This window comes from Lathyrus oleraceus, chromosome 3, assembly GCF_024323335.1.
Source record: "Lathyrus oleraceus cultivar Zhongwan6 chromosome 3, CAAS_Psat_ZW6_1.0, whole genome shotgun sequence".
Lineage (NCBI taxonomy): Eukaryota > Viridiplantae > Streptophyta > Magnoliopsida > Fabales > Fabaceae > Lathyrus > Lathyrus oleraceus.
Genome location: NC_066581.1, coordinates 58,318,540 through 58,339,505, shown reverse-complemented (window position 1 = coordinate 58,339,505; position 20,966 = coordinate 58,318,540). Strand labels below are relative to the sequence as shown.

The 20,966-nt window shown below is 40.1% G+C and overlaps 1 protein-coding gene across 1 annotated transcript in view; it reads right to left on the bottom strand.

Annotated features, from left to right (window-relative positions):
- Positions 1–8,114: 8,114 nt before the first annotated feature.
- Positions 8,115–20,966, bottom strand: part of LOC127129647 (uncharacterized) — a 52,654-nt gene continuing 39,802 nt past the window's right edge. Inside the window, exons 4-7 of the mRNA XM_051058797.1 lie at positions 9,390–9,460; positions 9,059–9,319; positions 8,583–8,984; positions 8,115–8,195 (exon numbers count right to left, since the gene is read on the bottom strand). Coding sequence (XP_050914754.1) covers positions 8,115–8,195; positions 8,583–8,984; positions 9,059–9,319; positions 9,390–9,460 — 815 coding nt within the window. The remainder of the gene's footprint in view (positions 8,196–8,582; positions 8,985–9,058; positions 9,320–9,389; positions 9,461–20,966) is intronic.

Genomic DNA, 20,966 nt, shown 5'->3' with positions numbered 1-20,966 from the left:
CTTCGACAGGAGGCAACGTAGGATCAGTCCCGGTGTCAGAGGCTATACCTTCGTCAACAAGATCAATACCAGCGGTTTCAATATCGCAAAATGCGCCTAGTTCGTCCTTCATGGCACAACAAATGCCCGTTGGGACACCCCCTCCTGTGGGAAATACTTCTAGGCCCTTTATGACAAATTTCACCATGCCTCTGCCTGGTAGGGAACAACCATTTGGAATGCCAACTTCAGTAATGGCAAATCTACACAATTCCCCAGTAGTGTATTCTGATTCTATGGCCAATATGTCTTCACCTTTACAAGGGTCAGGATATGGAGGGAACATGAGTAGACTAAATCAACAACCACTTTACGTGCCGCCGATAACAAATAATTCGGCGCAAGTAATTAGACAACAAATGGACAAGAGTAATCATGATATGGTCCAAATGTTGACACAACAAATGGGAGCGGTGTTTAACCCCCTAATACAAAACACCACCCAAACAAACCAATTGTTGGCAGCGCAAATGACGCACATTGCTGACTTTTTCGGAGTCCCTCAAACTCGACACAGGGAACCAGGGGTTCATAACCCAGGGGTAGCGGTCCAAGAAGAGCCTACGATAAACCAAATACCGTTAGACAATCCTCAGATAAACGTCAGGAACCAAGAGGATGTAGTCGAACAGCCTCGTGTCGAAATCCCTATTCCACAAGAGCCTAGAAGGATAGTAATCCAGAGAGGCCAAGACGCGGATGCTGTGTTGCAACAACGGATACGGTATAATAATCCGCCTGTCGAAAACAACTTGGTAGCCATGGTCGAAACGATAATGGCACAAAATGGGATGAACATGGGACTACAAAGGCCCAGTTACGCTTCCCCGTTGTCGGAATATATTCTGCAAGAAGAACTGCCACCAAGATGGAAAGTCCCCAAGTTCACAAAATTCTCAGGAGACACTAGTGAGTCCACCATAGAACATGTGGCACGTTATCTGATCGAAGCGGGAGAAATAGCCCGTAACGAAAATTTGAAAATAAAATATTTCCCCAGTTCTTTGACAAAAAACGCGTTTACATGGTTTACATCTTTGCCTGCAAACTCAGTATATACGTGGACCCAATTAGAGAGGTTGTTCCATGAATAATTCTACATGGGACAAACGAAAATAAGTCTGAAAGAATTAGCCAGTGTTAAGAGAAAACACTCAGAACCAATAGACGATTATTTAAATAGGTTCAGATTACTAAAGGCTAGATGTTTCACTCCGGTGCCGGAACATGAGTTAGTCGAAATGGCCGCAGGGGGACTAGATTATTCTATAAGGAAGAAACTAGATACCCAGTATCTGAGGGATATGGCACAATTAACAGATAGAGTGAGACAGGTAGAAAGGTTAAGGGACGAAAAAGTCAGAGTAAATAAGAATAAAAAGGAAAGGGTGGCCTACGTAGGGGTTCGCCAAGATAATGAGTACGACGAAAACGAACCAAGTAACTTCGACGAACAAGAGATTGACCTAGCAGAACTGAAGCAAGGCCCACCTTATTCGTGCAAAGTACTAACTCCGTCGAATGGAAACCCAGTCGAAACCAACGATAAGTTCCCCAAAAGGACTTATACATTCGACATCACCAAATGTGACGAAATTTTCGATCTATTGGTTAAAGATGGTCAATTAATAAAACCTCCAGGCGCTAAAGAACCGCCTATGGAACAATAGAAAAAGAGAGGTTTTTGTAAATACCATAATTTTCTGGGCCATAAAACGTCTCGTTGTTTCCTTTTCAGGGATCTCGTTCAAAATGCTATCCGTGACGGAAGGCTGAAGTTTGGTGACAAACCAAAACAGCAGATGAGGGTCGATTCAAACCCCATGCAGCCAGTCGAAGCCCACTATGCTGAACCATCCATCGTGAACATGGTGGAGATCGAAGTTGCTCCTGATGGCAATTTGGAGATGGTGGAGGCTCCCGGAAGTTTCGACACAAACATCAACATGGTCGAGATTACTGATGATCTCACAAGCCAGAACAAAGTGGGAGTTACTGAAGGCTTCGACAACCAGAAAAGGATGGAAACTACTGAAGGTTTCGATAAGAAGGATAATGATGATACTGTCGAAGATGTGAAGTTTCGACAAGAAGAGAACTGGGACCGCTTGGGACAGCCAAGTGGGAAGTATGATTATCTTGTGAAGTACAATGTGCCCGCAAGCTCTCAGATCGACATCAACACAATCCAACCAAGCGGTTGGGGAGATGTTTCTTCAGACAACAATGAAGAAACAGTTGAGGAAAAGAAGGTTACTGAAGACCTCATTATTGAAAACAAGGCTGCTGAAGGCCTTGATTATGACAAAACGAAGAAAGGTGGTGTCGCAAACTGCATCAGCACTATGGGGCCTTTCAGTAAAGAAGTCACAAAAATCAAAGCGGAAGCTGCTAACGGTCCTTCGAAGCCTGTGGTCAGTGGGATTCTTCGTAGGACAATGGAAGACCCCAGAAGAAACTGGAACAAATGTTGTTGCAAACATGGTCCCAAGAACATATCTTGGTGCTGCTGCCCAGAGAAAGAGTTCGACCAAACACCAAAAGGCGTCGAAGGCGAAGAAGAGAGACTCATTAGGAAGATGAAGGAATTAAGCATCGCTGACGAATGAAGCGTTGGGGTAAATATGGTGGAAATATCTCAGAAGGACCAGGCCGAAGTGGGCGAAGATCATCGTCGAAAGGAGTACCAAAGGCTGGCGTATCCGAAAGAGGAGGAAAACTTAATAGAATTCATCAAGAGGTGCCAAAGGATGAAAACCGAAGTAATGCTATGCCCACGCTATAGTGCAGTCTTCGACAGGAAGGCAGCGACCAACCTGGAAGCAGTGGATAAAACCAAGAGGAAAGAGAATTGGGGAACAGTAAGATACGACCCAAGGAGAAGTGATCACCACCAGTGGAGGCATGGAGAAAGACGCCACAACACCTATAAACCGTCTAACAAAGCAACGGACGACAAATGGGTTCAACCCATTAGAGATGCCCAAGGGCAGAAAAAATGGGGAAAATTTGAGGTTCAAAGAGGCGCTTCAATGGAATGCAAGAAGGAAACGGAAAAGCACAAGCCGAGACCATATCCTTCAGAGAATTACAAAGGCAAAAACCCCATGTCCAGATCCCAATGGAGGAGGTTCCAGAGGCAGAAGAGGGCGGAAATAGAGGCTGCAGAAAAGAACATGAATGGAAAAGATGAAGCAGAATCTAACAACAATCGTCAGACAAGGAGCAGAAAAGAGACTCCCCTCCAGATCAATCCGGGCAGCACTGTCGAACCAGTGGCGTCGAAGGCGAAGATGCAGGAAGATGACGAAGTAACCGACAATTTTGACTCTGACTCAGAATCATCCTTCAACGTGATCTGTAACGTGGTCTCTGTTCTCCCTAGAGACTATGATAGAGTCATGGAGGTCGAAGACGAAGAAGACGAGATGGAAGAGGAAACAATGGCACACAAGCCCGTCTGTTACTACGTGATGAATAACGGGTGCGTCGAAGAGTAGAATGCTTTCTTCGAAAGACCAGACGACTCCATGAAAGCGCATTTGAAACCTTTGTTCATAAAAGGAAAGGTGGAGAATGTCGGTGTGAATAAGATACTGGTGGATGGGGGAGCAGCAGTGAATTTGATGCCCCATTACATGCTGAAGAAGATTGGAAAAGACGATTCAGACGCGAAACCTCACAACATGGTGCTGTCAAATTATGAAGGAAAAGTAGGAACCACCATGGGAGTTATCCAGGTAAATCTGACGGTCGGAACCATAACGAGGCCAACGATGTTTATGGTTATCGCTTCGAGGGCAAACTACAACCTACTGCTGGGAAGGGAGTGGATTCATGGCATAGGAGCCGTACCCTCTTCGATGCATCAGCGAATAGCCATATGGAGGCCAGACGGGATCGTCGAAAACATTGAGGAAGATTAAAGCTACTTCATGACAGAGATAAACAATGTCAACAGCCAAAGCTTCGACAAAAACCTGGCTCACATACCTCCATGCAGTCCAGCCGAATTTGATTTAAAGGCGACAGACAATGCCTACTGCTCCATGTACCTTCATCCTACGCATGGTTTCCAGTGGGATAAAGAAGTGATTGGCGAAACCTACATGTGGGGAACTACTCACATAGCGCCAACAAGATGGGGAAGCGAGTTTGACGATGACGAGTGAAGAATCGGCGCTCGAAAAAATTACGGCTTACATAGCCGAAAACAAACTCAAAGAGGCCCTTGAGGCTGAAGTAAAATACATGGCTGTCGAAGCCAAGAAAGAAAACTCCGACAAACAATGTCCCCAAAGAGACGTTGCAGAAGATCATGATAACAACCAAATAGGCGAATGGCAACACCAAAAGCTTGACGCCATTTACGACGAGGAACCTTTAGGGTTCGAAAAAGATCCAGTGTCAACTAACGAGAAGATGGTGGCGCAGGATCCGTTGGAAGAAATAAACTTAGGAGTGGGGGCGGAGCATAGACCAACCTACATAAGCGCGCGAATGGACCCCCAGTTCAAAGTCGAAATAGTCCAGTTGCTGAAAGAATTCAAAGACTGTTTCGCGTGGGACTACGACGAAATGCCTGGTCTAGACAGAAGCCTGGTCGAATTGCAGTTGCCAATAATGGAAGGAAAGAAGCCAGTAAAGCAGATTCCAAGACGCTTCGCACCAGAGATTCTGTCGAAAATAAAAGAAGAGGTCGAAAGACTTCTAAAATGCAAGTTCATCCGCACAACTAGGTATGTCGAATGGATTGCAAATATTGTTCCAGTAATTAAGAAAAATGGCAAACTTTGGGTATGCATTGATTTTCGAGACTTAAACTCGGCTACCCCAAAGGATGAATATCCTATGCCAGTGGCAGAAATCCTTATAGATTCTGCAGCCGGCCATGAGTACTTAAGTATGTTAGATGGATACTCTGGCTATAATCAAATTTTTATCGTAGAGGAAGATGTTCCTAAAACGGCGTTCCGTTGTCCTGGAGCAATAGGAACATACGAATGGGTAGTAATGCCCTTCGGTTTAAAGAACGCTGAAGCAACTTACCAACGGGCTATGAATTCCATTTTTCATGACTTCATTGAAACTTTCATGCAAGTGTATATTGATGACATTGTGATTAAGTCTGTTTCAGGGAAAAGTCATATAGATCATCTTCGACAATCCTTTGAAAGGATGAGGAAGTTTGGTTTGAAAATGAACCCACTTAAATGTGCTTTTGGTGTGCAGGCGGGTGATTTCTTAGGCTTTGTGGTCCACAAGAAGGGGATCGAAATAAACGAAAACAAAGCCAAAGCTATAATGGAGGCGACAGCGCCATCAACCAAAAAGGGGTTGTAGTCTCTGCTAGGGAAAATCAACTTTCTCAGAAGATTCATCTCCAATCTCAGTGGGAAGACGCAAGCTTTCTCTCCACTACTTCGACTAAAGAAGGAAGACTTCACATGGGGGCAGGAATAGCAAGCGGCCTTCGACAAAATCAAGGAATACTTGGCTAGTCCCCCAATCTTGATGTCTCCTTGCAGAAAAAGAAGTATGAGATTGTACGTTTCGGCATCAGACAAAACATTAGGAAGTATGTTGTGTCAAGAAGATGAAAATGGCGTCGAAAGAGCCATTTATTATCTCAGTAGAGTCCTGAATGATGCTGAAACTAGATATAGTGTTATAGAAAAACTATGTCTATGTGTATATTTCTCTTGTATGAAATTGAAGCATTATATAAAACCTGTTGATGTATACATTTCCTCCCATTTCGACGTAATAAAGTACATGTTATTTAAATCTATTTTACATAGTCGAATTGGAAAATGGGCTTTAGCATTAACAGAATATTCCTTAAAATATCTGCCTTTAAAAGCTGTGAAAGGACAAGTGGTCGCTGATTTCATAGCCGACCACTCTATAGACGAAGATGTGGAATATGTCGAATTAGAACCTTGGAAACTGTATTTCGACGGTTCCAGTCACAAAAATGGAACTGGCGTTGGGGTGCTGATTATTTCTCCTGACAGAATTCCAACAAAATTCAAGTACAAAGTTGAAAATCCGTGTTCAAATAATGAAGCAGAATATGAAGCTTTGATCACTGGACTTGAAATCTTGTTGAAATTGGGGGCAACAAGAGTCGAAATAATGGGTGACTCTGAACTGGTGATAAAGCAGTTGATGAAAGAGTATAAATGCGTGAAAGAAAATTTAATCATGTACTTTGTAATAGCCAATAGACTTCTCAAGGAATTCGACAATGTGGCCCTCAGGCACATTCCCAGGCTGGAGAATCAAGAGGCGAACGATCTTGCTCAACTAGCATCTGGATATAAAGTGTCGAAGGGAAAGTTAGAAGAAGCTATTGAAGTCAGAGGAAGAGTCGTGTCCACCAAGTTGTCCCCATCAGATCTGGAGTCAATAAAATTAGGATACGGGGAGGAACAAAACTTTGAGATATTCAACATAGATGATTCAGGAGTTACAGACTGGAGAAAGTCTATCAAGAGTTATCTACAAGACCCAAATCAGAAAGCAGAAAGAAAGATAAAATACAGAGCTTTGAGTTATGTATTGTTTGGAAACGAATTGTTCAAAAAGACTGCAGAAGAAGTTTTGTTGAAATGCTTAGGTGAAGACGAAGCCTACATAGCTTTGTCGAATGTACACAGTGGAGCGTGTGGCGCACACCAGGCAGGTCACAAAAAGAAGTGGCTATTATTTCGACAAGGAATGTATTGGCCAACAATGCTGAAAGACTGTGTCGAATTTGCAAAAGGGTGTCAGGAATGTCAAGTACATGCAGGCATACCTCATGTCCCTGCAAGTGAGTTGCATTCAATTATAAAGCCGTGGCCATTTAGAGGATGGGCTTTGGACTTGATTGGGGAAATTCGACCAGCCTCTTCAAAAGGACAAAGGTACGTTTTGGTTGGGATAGACTATTTCACTAAATGGATTGAAGCCATACCATTGGTAAACGTGGATCAAGAAGCAGTCATAGACTTTATCCAAAAGTACATAATTTACAGATTTGGGATACCTAAAACAATAACAACAGATCAAGGATCTGTGTTCACTGGCAAAAACATGCAGAAATTTGCACAAGAAACAGGTTTTAAACTCCTTACTTCGACACCTTACTATGCTCAAGCAAATGGGCAGGTTGAAGCAGCCAACAAGGTAGTGATAAATTTGATTAAGAAGCATGTAGGGAAAAAACCTAGAAATTGGCATTAGACTTTAGATCAAGTCTTGTGGGCTTGTCGAACGTCTCCTAAAGAAGCAACGAATTCGACTCCATTTAAGTTGACGTACGGGCATGATGCAGTTTTACCAGTCGAAATATATCTGCAGTCAGTCAGAGTGCAAAGGCATCATGAAATCCCATCAGATATATATTGGAGTATGATGATGGATGAATTAGTTGATCTAGACGAAGAAAGGCTGCGTGCGCTAGATCTAATAAGAAGACAAAAGGAGAGAGTCGAAAGGTTTTACAATAAAAAAGTAAATTCAAGACCTTCTTAATTGGTGACCTTGTGTGGAAAGTAATCCTTCCTATGGATCGAAAGGATAAGTTAATGGGAAAGTGGTCTCCTAAGTGGGAAGGACCTTTCCAGATTTTGAATATATTTTCAAATGGCGCGTATGAGATAGAAGAAATAGGAAAGGACGAGAGAATCCTAAGGATAAATGGCAAGTATTTGAAAAAATATAAGCCAATATTGCAGGAAGTAAAAATAATAATAGAATAATTGCAAATATAATTGTGATAAGATTTGCCAAATAAAAATGGCATCAAAGTTATTACAAAGAAAACCTCAAAGGGCTGAGAGCTGTTAAAATTAATTCGACTACAAATTAAGACTGGCAAAAGTGTCCTTCAAAGTGGCGAACTTCTGCCTCTGAAACTGGATTCGATGATCACAAAGACTCTTGTGAGTAGAGAGAGTCTCAATCTCTTGACTAAGTTGCTGGGCCTTCTCTGCATGTCGAATACCCACCCTCAACTCGTCGTCAATCTCGTTCTGCCTAGGTTGCTGTATGGATGCCTTATGTTTTTTCTCTTGGGAGATCTTTTCTTAAAGTGCTGCTATCTGTTTCTCCCATTTTTGGATGTTGTCATCACAAGCAGCAACTTCTTTGACATAAGTTTCAGAAAGCTGTTGCAACCTTGAAACTTTGTCAGTCGAAGTCGAAACGGCATCCCATTCAGCAGTTTGAGTTTCAGACTTTGAGGAGATTTGATTGGTAAGATCCCTCTGACGAAGAAGATCTGCAGTAGCCAGGTCAATAAGGGTCATCAGCGCCATCACAAAACTTCCAACTTCAGCAGAAGCTTCCAAGACATTAACTTGTTTCAAAAGTTTTTTAAGTTCAAAGTGAGCAAGGGAATTCTCTTCCAAAATTTTGAACAAATCAACATCAAGGATTTTCGTCTTAATTTTGGTCAAGATGTTGCCAAGTGATGGTGCTTCAGAAGTGGCCCCAGAAGTAGTCGAACTGCTCTGAGAAGAATCTTGGAAATTAAAACGGGCGCTAAGCATTGCCTTCAGATACTCTAAGGGTCTTTTCACTTTGAGATTTTCGAGCTCCTCGCGAGAGAAGCTAGTCGAACCAGTTGATTTGCCACTCCCTTGGGTCTGGCCAGGAGCAGGTGGAATGTTTCGCTCTAAGGTTTGCTCAACCTCTGTATGTTTCGACTGGTCGTCCCCATCTTTGGCAGCTTCGTCTTCATGATCATCTTCGACCCTAGCCTCCATGTCAGCGTCATCACCATGAGTGGCAACATCTAATCCTGGATGAGGAGGAGAGTCATCCTCAGAAGTTTCACCCACTGTAGCGTCGAAGTCTGCTACAGTTTGCCTGATTGGATCACTTGCGGGGTTATCTTCTTCTGGGACTGTTTCTACCAGAATTCTCTCAGGTGTTTTTTCGACATCCACTTGTTCCTGAAAATAATTCCAAGATTTAGAAGAAAAGATGCAGGGAAGGTGAATATATACTGTCGAAATAGGAAACTTACCTCAGGAATCTCAGTATTAAAGCTGGATCTCCCACTTTCCGTGTCTTTCGACTGAAGTTTAGTAGTGGGAGTACTTGCGGAATCTTTCCTGGTTGATTTAACTATAGATCTTTGGGAAGAGACCTTTGTAAGTTTCTTCTTCTGAGGAGGAGGGGGGATTAGCTCCGGAGATTCGTCACCAGATTCTTCATTAGGAACATGATCTTTTTCTTGCTCCTCTTCACCCTTTCTCTTTTGGACTATTGCGGGTTTTTGACTTACCTAGTCATGCAGACCAAATCCAGTTAGTGTTAGAAAAGAGAAAATAAATAAGAAGAATAAAAGTTTGTACCTTTGTCGAAAGTTTCTTGGCAACACTGGGTGATGCTTCGACAGAAGCTTTCTTAGTAGGGATCTTCACGGCTAAGGAAAGAAAGGAGATTAAAAACGAATGTAAGAGATACATGATAATACAGTTAGAATAACAAAAGAAAAAGTCATGTTTTCTGTGAACACCTTCAAAACTGGGATCTTCCACGCGAACGTGTTCTATTCCAATATGAAGGTGTCCTAGGTATTCGTCCAGATGATACTTAGTCGGAACCACACGCTCAGCAGGTTTTTTGCACTTTTGACGAAGAATTTTCATAAAATCCCCACAAAGGGACCAATCTGGAAGTGGAAAACTAAATGCCACCCCAAAGTCAGCAGTTGGCAAAGGAGGAAACTTTGGTGGATGACAACTGAAAGCCAGGGCATAGCGCGCCTCTGGTCGAAGATTTGAGGGCAATGACAGTTTTTCAAACTTCTCCGTCAGTTTACGTTTTAATTCTGCTGCTGCTTCGTGTATGGTTCGACTAAGATCATCAGGTCTATACACAGTTTCGAAATATTTTTGAAATTTCTGTATCTCTCTAACGTGTCTTTGAATACCTTTTTTCGTTCGATCCTGCACAAAAGCGAAAGCGTTTGTCAAGTGTGTAGCAAAGGCAGCTACGTCGAAAAATCTGTTGGAATAATAATCTTTCCACCATTCATCAAACTCAGAAGTACATAGGAATGATGGTCAAAATATAACTGGTCGAATGTCGAGAGAGTCATCAGTCAGTTTCTTCGACAGTTCTCTGCCCTCATCCTCAGTATGAAGGGAATTATAAAAGATGATAGACCCTTTCTTGGGGAATATAGGTCGAGGTTTGATTTGGATTAGACCAAACTATCTAGAAACAAGGTTGGGTTGATAAACTATCAAAGCAATTTGAGTTTTAGTGGTGTTACGGTAAGAAAAAAGGAGCCTAGGGGTTAAGAATGATTCCCAAACATTCAGAAATGTATTTTCATCTTTCTGCATTTCCAAAGGCAGTTGTTGGGTGAACCACTTAGGTCCAATTCTTCTATCAGCAAAAGGTGCCATGGTCGAAGTAAATTGATACCTCTTGGCAAACATCATGACGTAGCTTTTGAAAGCTTGTCGAAGGCTAATCCCTTCATCAGTTGGCGTTATTTGCATCAACCTTGGCCATTCGACAACTCTATTTCTCACTTCTTCTTCATCTATCTCTGGCTCTATAGGGAGAGAAGCCTCAAAAGTGGCATTAAGCCATAATTGCAAGATCCAGAAAGGTCCTGATAAGTTGATTTTACCTTGGGCTTTGGTGTTTTTCAAAAAATGTACGCTCTCACTTAAAGATTCGTAAAGGTTCGCCAGAATCATTTCGCTCAAACATAGTTTCGTGCCTGCATGAAGCTGATTGGCTATGGTGATAAATCTCTTGGCAACTTGAAGAGAGCGAGAGCAGAACACATATTTGGACAACCATAAAGTCAGAAAAGCTATGTGTTCGACATCTGAAACTTCAGTGGTGCTCTTGTCATGATAATGGGACGTAAATAAAGAATAGGGAGCAAGGCTAGTCTCGAAAGCAATGGTATCTTCATTAAGGACAGTAGGGTCGAAATCTACACCATTGGGATGAAGGCCAACAATGGCTGCCGCGTCGAAAAGGGTAGGCGTAACCATCCCACAAGGGAGATGAAAGGTGTTGTAAGTACTATCCCAAAAGTAGAGAGAAGCCAAAAGCATATTTGGACAGATATTGGGTCCTACTCTCGACAACTGAATAAGGTCGAAAATGCCTACTTCTTTCCAAAAAGTTCCTTTAACCTTTTCGATTTTATCTAACCAAGATACGTAGTCAGAGGGGTCTTTCGACCATGGACAGGTTCTAAATATCCTATTGTGATTTAGATAAGCTAAGTTCAACTCTCCAGCATCTGATGGGTCATTTTGTTCTACAACGTCCTCTCTAGGCTGAGGTTTTCTTCCAGCGCCTATGGGTTTTGTGTGGAAGTAAGATGGAAAAAATTCTCTTAAACGTTCTGGTTTAATCTATGGATTTGTAAGGGGACCTAACATAGCATGACAGTTTCCAGAAATAAGAGCAGGGATTAGTACCTGGGATTTATATATGCATTCCTTTTCTTTCTCATTTGGAGGTTCTGGAACATACTGTTGATTTCCAATAGTTATTGGTCCTTTTAAATCGTGCACTGGAGAGAAAGTTGAGTCTTGTTTCTTCTTGGAATGTTTGCTGCTTGAGGGTTTTTGAGGCGCCATTGTTAGGAGGGATTTAAGAAGATTTCTCAGAGAAATGTGAAAGCTTAAGAAATGGGTATGAAGAAAAAATGCTCTGAAACGGAAAAGGGTTTAAGGAAAAAAGGTTTATGGGTATTTATAGGAAGAAGATGATGAAACGCTTTAGAATGGTAATGATGATAGTGGGACACGTGGCCGATTCTGATGGGAATGTTAAAGAGGTGGAAGTTGAAAAGAGACCATGATGTGAGGAAATGATGGAGGTAGACTCTGAACGTGGGCTAGACGTGACATTTTGGAGAAAGTGTAATGACGAATCTGTGTTGGAAATTGAGATTATCAGACTGGGATTTGATAAAGATTAAATGACATGGCATCAAAACACTGGTTGACAACAAATGACTGTTTCTCCAGAAAAACAGTCGAAACGTCTTTGCTGGGGGGTAATTTGTATACATGCGTTTTCGACGCCATGAGATTTGATATGCAGAATGGTTCTTTCGACAAATGACGACATGGGATAAACGGTTTGGTTGATAAGTGTTGTTCGACACTTCGACAAAATTGAAGCTTCGACATTTCGACAAGATATCTGCAGCTGGAAAGGCACCTTTGACAGACATGGAGGATCTTGTAGTATTTCAACAATTCAACAAAGCCTGGAGAAAGACGTCATTTCGACGTAAAGTGTAAATTTCAAATTCAAAAGAGTTGTGACGTTTGGCAGAAAACGCGTGGAAGCATCTGGCGAAAGGAAGAAAGCCATGTGTCACAGTTTTAGGATTTGGTCGTTAGTAACAGTTATGTTATTTGTATATAAATAGGGTAGTTGTTATCTAAAGAAGGTGTGTGAAAATTTACTTGTACAAAATTCCTGAAAATACTCAAAGTACCCGTGTGAGAGAAAAGAGTCATATTTGGAACATGTATGTGTAAACAAACACCAATTCTTTCAAAGTTATTATTTTACAAAGTTTAAAGTTCTTTACAAATTTCCTTTACGTTTTCCAGTCAATTATCTTTCTGCACTTTCTTTTCGACACTTTATATTTCGTCAGTTATTTTTTGCCATTTACCTTATCTTGTCAAATTTACATCTATTTAAACGTTTTAATCAACATCTTTCGACGTAAAATACTCAGAGAACCAAAATGAAAGATACAAAAGTTGTTCTAGATATCTTCAAGGTCATCTAGATCTGCACATGTCCTAGGATTTGTGTGGTTGGTCCTGCAAGTAACCCAATTCTACAAGTTTTGGTAAACCAGAGGTTGTTCGCCAAAATTCACAGCGAACAAGTAGACAAGCCAACGTTTAACCTTTAGGATGCGATCTAAACAATTGTTCATTAAAAAACACCAACCAACCGTAGTCCCCGAACTACGAATGCTCTGACTTCCTTATTATACCATAAGGATACGTAGGCAGGAGATTGCTGTATCTTCGCGAGCACACTAATAAAAAACCTCTCCTTTCCCCTTTCTGAGGTTCTCATCCATTTTTATTCTCAATATTTTATAACCCAAAGATAACAAACAAACATAAATTAACACTCTAAACGCACATTAGAACTAAAAGGTTCCCATTGAGTACAACGGACGTAAGGGGTGCTAATACCTTCCCCTTACGTAATCCACTCCCGAACCCGAATATGGTTGCGACGACCATTATTCCGTTTCCTAAAGGTTTTATTGATATTTTCCTATCCCTTCATTGGGATAAATAAAGTTTGGTGGCGACTCTATTCGAACATAAATTTTTTCCGCGATCATCGCGAGGAATCATATTTTTCGAGATGCGACAGCTACGACTTAAAAACTGCTGGAGACACGAGGGAATTTCCATGAAAATAAATAAATAGAAAGACTGAGATTGGGGGAAATCTGCATGTATCAGGATAACACCAACACAACAAGAAACATTCGCTTGGGGAAGAGAGTAAATTAAAACGAAGTTGAAGTACCCAAACAAACAAAAGGAAATTCTATTTCATAAAGAAATATGAATCCAAACTCAACTGTGGAAGAAAAATCTTCAACATAGGAGTAAAAGAGATATATTATCTGCCACCTGTTACTGGGTAGGAAGATAATACACTCGGGAAGAGGGACATCTGTTACCGGTTAAGGTAAACATATCAAGGATGACTCGCTGAGGAAAAAAGAGGAATATTCATTACCGGTTACAGGGTAAGAATAACATACTGGGGAAAAATGAAGCAAAATAGGATTTATAACTACCTGAAATTTGGTAGAAGACCAAAGAGAGAATATATTGTTGGTGTAAGCCCTAGAGGCCAATACTTTTGGTACTTGTATCGAATTATTTATTAATAATAAAAGGCTTTTTATTTATTATGCTTGTTTAATAAAGTCCCTAGAATAGCTAGTCCGTTTAATGTATCAAGTGTGACTTAATCATGAGATCCCATTAAACATAAGGACATTATTCTTAAAGTATCCGTAGTCGAGCTTTGTTGTGAAGTGGGATAACATTAAAGCATTAAGACTATTATGTATATAAACTGATGATCACATCTCATGGATCATGGATTAGGAGTTATCAAGTCTTAAACATAAGTATGAATATTTAGAGTAATATTTATACTGGATTGACCCGCTATGAGAATACTATATAGAATGTTATGCTAAGTGTCATAAGTTATTCTCATGGTGATAATGGTGTATACCACCCTTTCACCTGAAACCACTATGTACCCTAGATGTAGAGTCGAGTGCCTTATTGCTGATCAAACATTGTTCTGGATGACCATAAAGACAGTTGATGGGTACTCCACGAAGCATGCTGAGGGACATGAGTGACCTAGATGGAATTTGCCCATCCTGCGTAATAGGATAAATGTCTACGGGCCCAATATTGAACTGGACAAGGGTGACACGGTCTATGCCCTGTGTTCAATATAGACATAAGGGTAAAAGGGTAATTATACACATAAGAATTATCACAAAAGGATTTGTCAGATCACATGACATTTTCGTGTCTTGGGTAGCATTGATGTGTTTCTAGATACCGCTCACTGTTTATTATGTTAAATACATGATTTAATATAATTGCTAATGTCACGAAAACCTACAAGGTCACACACAAAAGGACGGATTGATGAGAGATAGAGTAACTAAGGAACACCGTAAGGTATGGTGCATTTAAGTGAATTGTAGAACATCATAAGGTACAGTGTACTTAAGTAGAATACGAAATATGGTAAGGTACCACACGCTTAAGTAATTTTGGCATATCATAAGATATGGGCCACATACACTTGAGTGGGCTTTTTAACTTGCAGCCCACACAAGTGGTTCTATAAATAGAACCCCTGTGAAGAAGCATTTGTGTAGTTGCAATTTCATTTCTCTCTCTCTCTCTCTCTCTCTCTCTCTCTCACTCACTCAAAACCTTCATTCTTAGCAGCTAGCACTGAGATTGAAGTAATCCTGATGTAAAATACGATATATATATGATATACTGTTTCTGTTTCATTCATTCAAACACTTAATAGTTGTTTTCCTTTGAGCGGTCAATGGTCATTTGCTTCTTGATCTGACATTAGTATGGTGAAGCAATGACATGTTGATCAATCATATTGAATTAACAATTGAGGTGTGTTTGACAGTCTGAAATTGATGCATTAGGGTTCATGACAGCACAAGGATTGTGCTGTCAAAGAGTCATGCAATTAGGATTGTGACTGCGCAAGAGTTGTGCTTTAAAGTATCAAGTGTTGATGCAAAAAACGATGTGGATTTCAAATGAATTGTTCATTAAAATTTTGCGTCGGGGCACTGCCCCTGCAACCCAGCAGGGGGCGCTGCCCCTTTGACCCCCGTCTGCTAACCGGGCAGCGGAACCCCCGGCTAACTCTGCGTAGTGTGATCGATCGTCGAAATTTAATTTGGTTTTAATTAATTAACATAATTTAAATTAATAATAATAATGTGTTTATTATTATTGTCTTGTGGTGATCGGTTATGGCCTTAGTTTTCCTTTATTTTGTTTTGGGATTTTAAAATACGACTTGCGTGTCGTGCCTCTCTTTTAATCTCTTAATGTAACTTATTTTCTCATCTCACTCCCTCGTATGTAAAACGAGTTTCTTTTATGTAATGTTATGAAGAAAGAGAAGAATACAATATCAAAGGAGGACAACTTAGATTGTTATTAGGTTAGCTTAGGTTCTCTCATTGGCCTGGGAGAACAATTGCGCTAGGGGCCATAATTGTTTCATTATGTATGTTGATGCATGTGAATGTATGCTGATGCATGTGAGAGATGATTTATATGATAAATAAGCCGATGAGATCAGAATAATTGCAAATTCCCTCAAATTAAATATTAAGTTTATGCTTTCCAAGTTTTAGCACTCATCAAGACTAGTATCGAATAATGTAGGTTTCGCCTACGCGAGGTGCATATTCTATATTAGTAAGGTGTGATGGGATAATTGTAATATCCAATTGATAAAACAATGGGTCGAACTTAACTAAACAAATTATAATAAGATTATATATGTGTAGAAGCAAGAGTTGGAAATGATCCATGTGATGGATTGGAATAAGGAGTTATTCACCCAACAAAAATATTTGAGAGTTGTATTAGATACAATTGGAAGGAGTTCCTACCTAAATAACATAGTTTTGTGTAATCCGCCTAAAAAAAAGTGAAATGTGGATCTCGACCCACTAAAAAATCTTCCAACGGGATTTTCCGAATCAAATGGTGAGGGTCATTTGTTTTGAGTAAAATAGTGGGAGCATATTTAATTAAAGGCCTAATTAAATATGTTATTGATACTTATATTTTCATTATTTTCATGTAGATTACCATGACAACAAACACCTCTAACAACATTTTGCGATCAATCCTTGACAAGGAAAAATTGTCTGGGACAAATTTTCTGGATTGGCACCGAAATCTGAGGATTCTCCTCAAACATGATAGAAAGCTATATGTCTTGGAGAAACCTGTTCCTGAATAGGAACCTCCTAGTTCTGCACCTAAGGTAGAAAGAGATGTTTATAAGAAGCATGTCGATGATGCCAATGAACCTGCTTGCCTCATGCTAGTTACCATGAACTCAGAGTTGCAAAAGCAACATGAGAACATGGCAGTGTTCGATATGATCGAACACCTGAAGATGCTCTATCAAGAGCAAGCAAGGCATGAAAGGTTTGAAGTTTTAAAATCCCTTTTCAAGGCAAGTTAGCTGGGGGAGCTTCTGTAGGTCCCCATCTGCTCAAGATGATTGGGTATGTGGAGAACCTTGAGAGGTTGGGTTTTCCCCTTGGAAAGGAACTTGCGACTGATTTGATCTTGCAATCGTTGTCAAATAGATTCAGTCAATTTGTCCTTAATTTCAATATGAATGATATGGACAAATCTCTTCCTGAATTGCTAGCCATGTTAAGAACTGCTGAGCAGAATCTGAAGTCAAAAGGGAAGTCCATTCTGATGATCGGAAATGGAAAGCGACTGAACAAAAGACCCACCAAGCAGGGTGATAAAGGGAAAGGCAAGGAAGTTGCCAAACCTAAACCCACTGCTCCTGCTTTGAAGCCTAGTGGAGGCATAGCAAAGGAAGGCACCTGCTTCCATTGCGGTAAGATCGAACACTGGAAGAGAAACGCCCAAAGTACCTGGAAGATAAGAAGAATGAAGTAGAGACTTCATCTTCAGGTATTTTTGTTATTGAAATTAATTTATCTACTTCTGCATCATGGGTATTAGATACTGGATGTGGTTCTCACATTTGTACCAATGTGCATGGGCTAAAAAGGAGTAGAGATTTGGCAAAAGGTGAAGTTGACCTACGAGTTGGCAATGAAGCAAAGGTTGATGCTTTAGTCGTGGGACTTATGTATTGACTTTACCTAGTGGTTTAATAGTTCAGTTAGAGAATTTTTATTATGTACCTGAAATTAGCAGGAATATCATTTCTGTTTCTTGTTTAGACAAGTTTGGTTTTCATTTATAATAAAGAACAGTTGTTGCTCCATTTATTTGAATGATATATTCTATGCTACTGCACAAATGAACAATTGACTATATGACCTTGATCTTGAAATGCCTATTTATAACATTAATACTAAAAGGATATAACCTAATGAGTTAAATCCAACTTACCTTTGACATTGTCGATTAGGCCACATAAATGAGAAACACATTTCCAAACTCCATAAAGATGGACTATTGGACTCTTTTGATTATGAATCATATGAGACATGTAGATCTTGTTTAATTGGAAAGATGACAAAGTATCCATTCACATGAAAAGGTGAAAGAGCTAATGATCTTTTGGCCCTCATACATACTGATGTATGTGGACCACTAAACATACCATCCAGAGGAGGTTTTTAGTACTTCGTCACATTTACTGATGATTTCAGTAGATATGGTTATGTGTATTTAATGAAACACAAATCAGAGTCCTTTAAAAAGTTCAAGGAATTCAAGAATGAATTACAAAACCAACTAGGTAAGAATATTAAAACTCTTCGATTAGATCGAGGTGGTGAGTATTTAAGCCTATAGTTTGATGACCATCTGAAAGAGTGTGGGATCCTATCCCAACTTACTCCTCCTGGAACACCCCAATGGAATGGTGTATCTTAGAACCTTGTTAGACATGGTCCGATCCATGATGAGTCACGCCGATCTTCCAAACTCCTTTTAGGGACATGCACTATTGACAACAGCTTGCACACTTAACTGTGTTCCATCCAAAAAGGTTGAGAAGACATCACATGAGATATGGAGTGGTAAGAAACCACATATGTCTTACATGAAGATTTGGGGTTGCGAAGTTTATGTGAAACGACAAATTTTAACTAAGCTTGAGCCCAAATTTGACAAATGCTTATTTTTGGGGTATCCTAAAGAAACAAGAGGGTATTACTTCTACAATCCTTCTGAGGGCAAAGTGTATGTCGCTCGAACTGGAGTTTTCCTAGAAAAGGATTTTATTTCCAAAGGAATCAGTGGGAGGAAAGTAGAGCTTGAAGAAATTCAAGAATCACAAAGCATTAATACACCTATGGAGGAATTAGAACAGGAAACACAAGTAGTTGTGGAAGAGCAACCTGCTCAAGTAGAACAAGACCATCGTAGGTCAAGTAGGATATGTCACCTACCTGAGAGATATGGATATCTCATAACTGATCAAGGTGATGTATTACTCATGGATCAATATGAGCCTGCGACCTACCAAGAGGCCATAAATGGTCCAGAGTTTAAGAAGTGGCTAGAAGCCATGAAATCTGAAATGGATTCCATGTACACAAACCAAGTTTGGACCTTGGTAGAGCCTCCTGTAGGAGTTAACCCTATAGGATGCAAGTGGGTCTTCAAAAAGAAGACCGACATGGATGGTAAGGTACATACCTATATGGCAAGACTGGTTGCAAAAGGATATAAAAAAATTCATGGGGTTGACTATGATGAAACCTTTTCACTAGTTGCAATGCTTAAATCTGTTCGGATTTTACTTGCTATCGCTGCATATCATGATTATGAAATATGGCAGATGGATGTCAAAACTGCTTTCCTTAATGGGAATCTTCTTGAGGATATGTACATGACACGACCTGAAGGATTTGACATACCAGAAGAAGCCCAAAAGATATGTAAGTTACAAAGATCAATCTATGGATTGAAGCAAGCTTCCAGAAGCTAGAATCTTCGTTTTTATGAAACAATAAAACAATATGGATTCATCAAGAACGAAGACGAGCCTTGTGTATACAAGAAGGTTAGTGGGAGCATGATCGTTTTCCTGGTATTATATGTAGATGACATATTACTCATTGGAAACGATGTCCCTACCCTGCAACAAGTAAAGTCTTGGTTGGGGAAATGCTTTTCTATGAAGGACCTAGATGAAGCAACCTATATATTAGGAATAAGGATCTATAGAGATAGATAACAAAAACTGCTTGGCCTGAGTCAGAATACATACATAGACAAAGTGCTGAGACGCTTTAATTGCATGATTCCAAGAAAGGATTCATACCTATGCAACATGGCTTGTGTCTATCAAAAACACAATCCCCTTCAACAAAGGAAGAGAGTGATCACATGAATAAGATTCCATATGCATCTGCAATAGGATCTATCATGTATGCCATGTTATGTACTCGACCAGATGTCTCGTATGCTTTATGTGCAACGAGTGGGTACCAATCTGATCCCGGTGATGCTCATTGGGTAGCTGTCAAGAATATCCTTAAGTATTTGAGAAGGACTGAAATTCTGGTATCAGATATGAGATGTCGAAGGTAATGTCACGACACTAATATTTGAACAACAACTAAAATATAAACAGGATAAAAACAAAGAAACAATTGAACAAGTGACACAAGCAATTGTTAACCCAGTTCGGTGCAAACTCACCTACGTCTGGGGGCTACCAAGCCAGGAAGGAAATCCACTAAACAGAATTAGTTCAAAGGCTCTCAGTAAACAACTTTAACTTACAGTCTTTTCACCTAATCTCTACCCGTGTGACTTCTATATAAGAACTCTTAGATATGAGACCCTACTCACTCCCCCTCAATCACAACAGTGATATAAAAATAAATATTACAAAGAAAGAAGACACTCTTCAAGGACACATGCTTGATCTTGCTTAAAAGCTTCAACCAAGTAAACAAACACTCGTGCTTCAAAGCTTAGAGTGGAAAAATTATAACACAAAAGTCAGTCAAACTCAAACATCACTAAGATGAATGAATGGCTCACAATACACAAGCTTACACAAGACTAAAACCCTAAAACTCTCTCACTCTTTCGTTCGTTTCTTGTGTCTTTAAAACAGGTTTTACATGGCCTTTAAATAGAAGCTTTTGAATTGGCCTAGGCATCATAAAACCCTAATTCTATTTTCCTTGCGTATCTTCTAAGAAACAGCAACTAATCATCCCTTATTGGAAAATAGATCATTCTGGTTTTAAATCAAATTACTCCTTGAATAGTGCATTCATTCTCCATATAAGCACACACAGATTTGCATGAAAAGCGCAATCTCAAGATCCATAACATTCAGACTGAATGTTCTGTATACACATGTCTTAACATCGGGCTGACATCTTAGCTAAATCCTGCACAGCCATATTTAAACATCCTGCAGGAAGCTGATATCACATGTCAAGACAACACGTGTGACAACTTGTGATAACCCTAAGTTTTGCCAAAATTGATGCCAACACATAGAACCAACAAACTCCCCCTTTGGCAAATTTTGGCTAAAACATACATCAGATCATACATTCACAAGAAATCAAATAAAGTATCAGTTCAGCAGCAGAAGTAAACATACACACA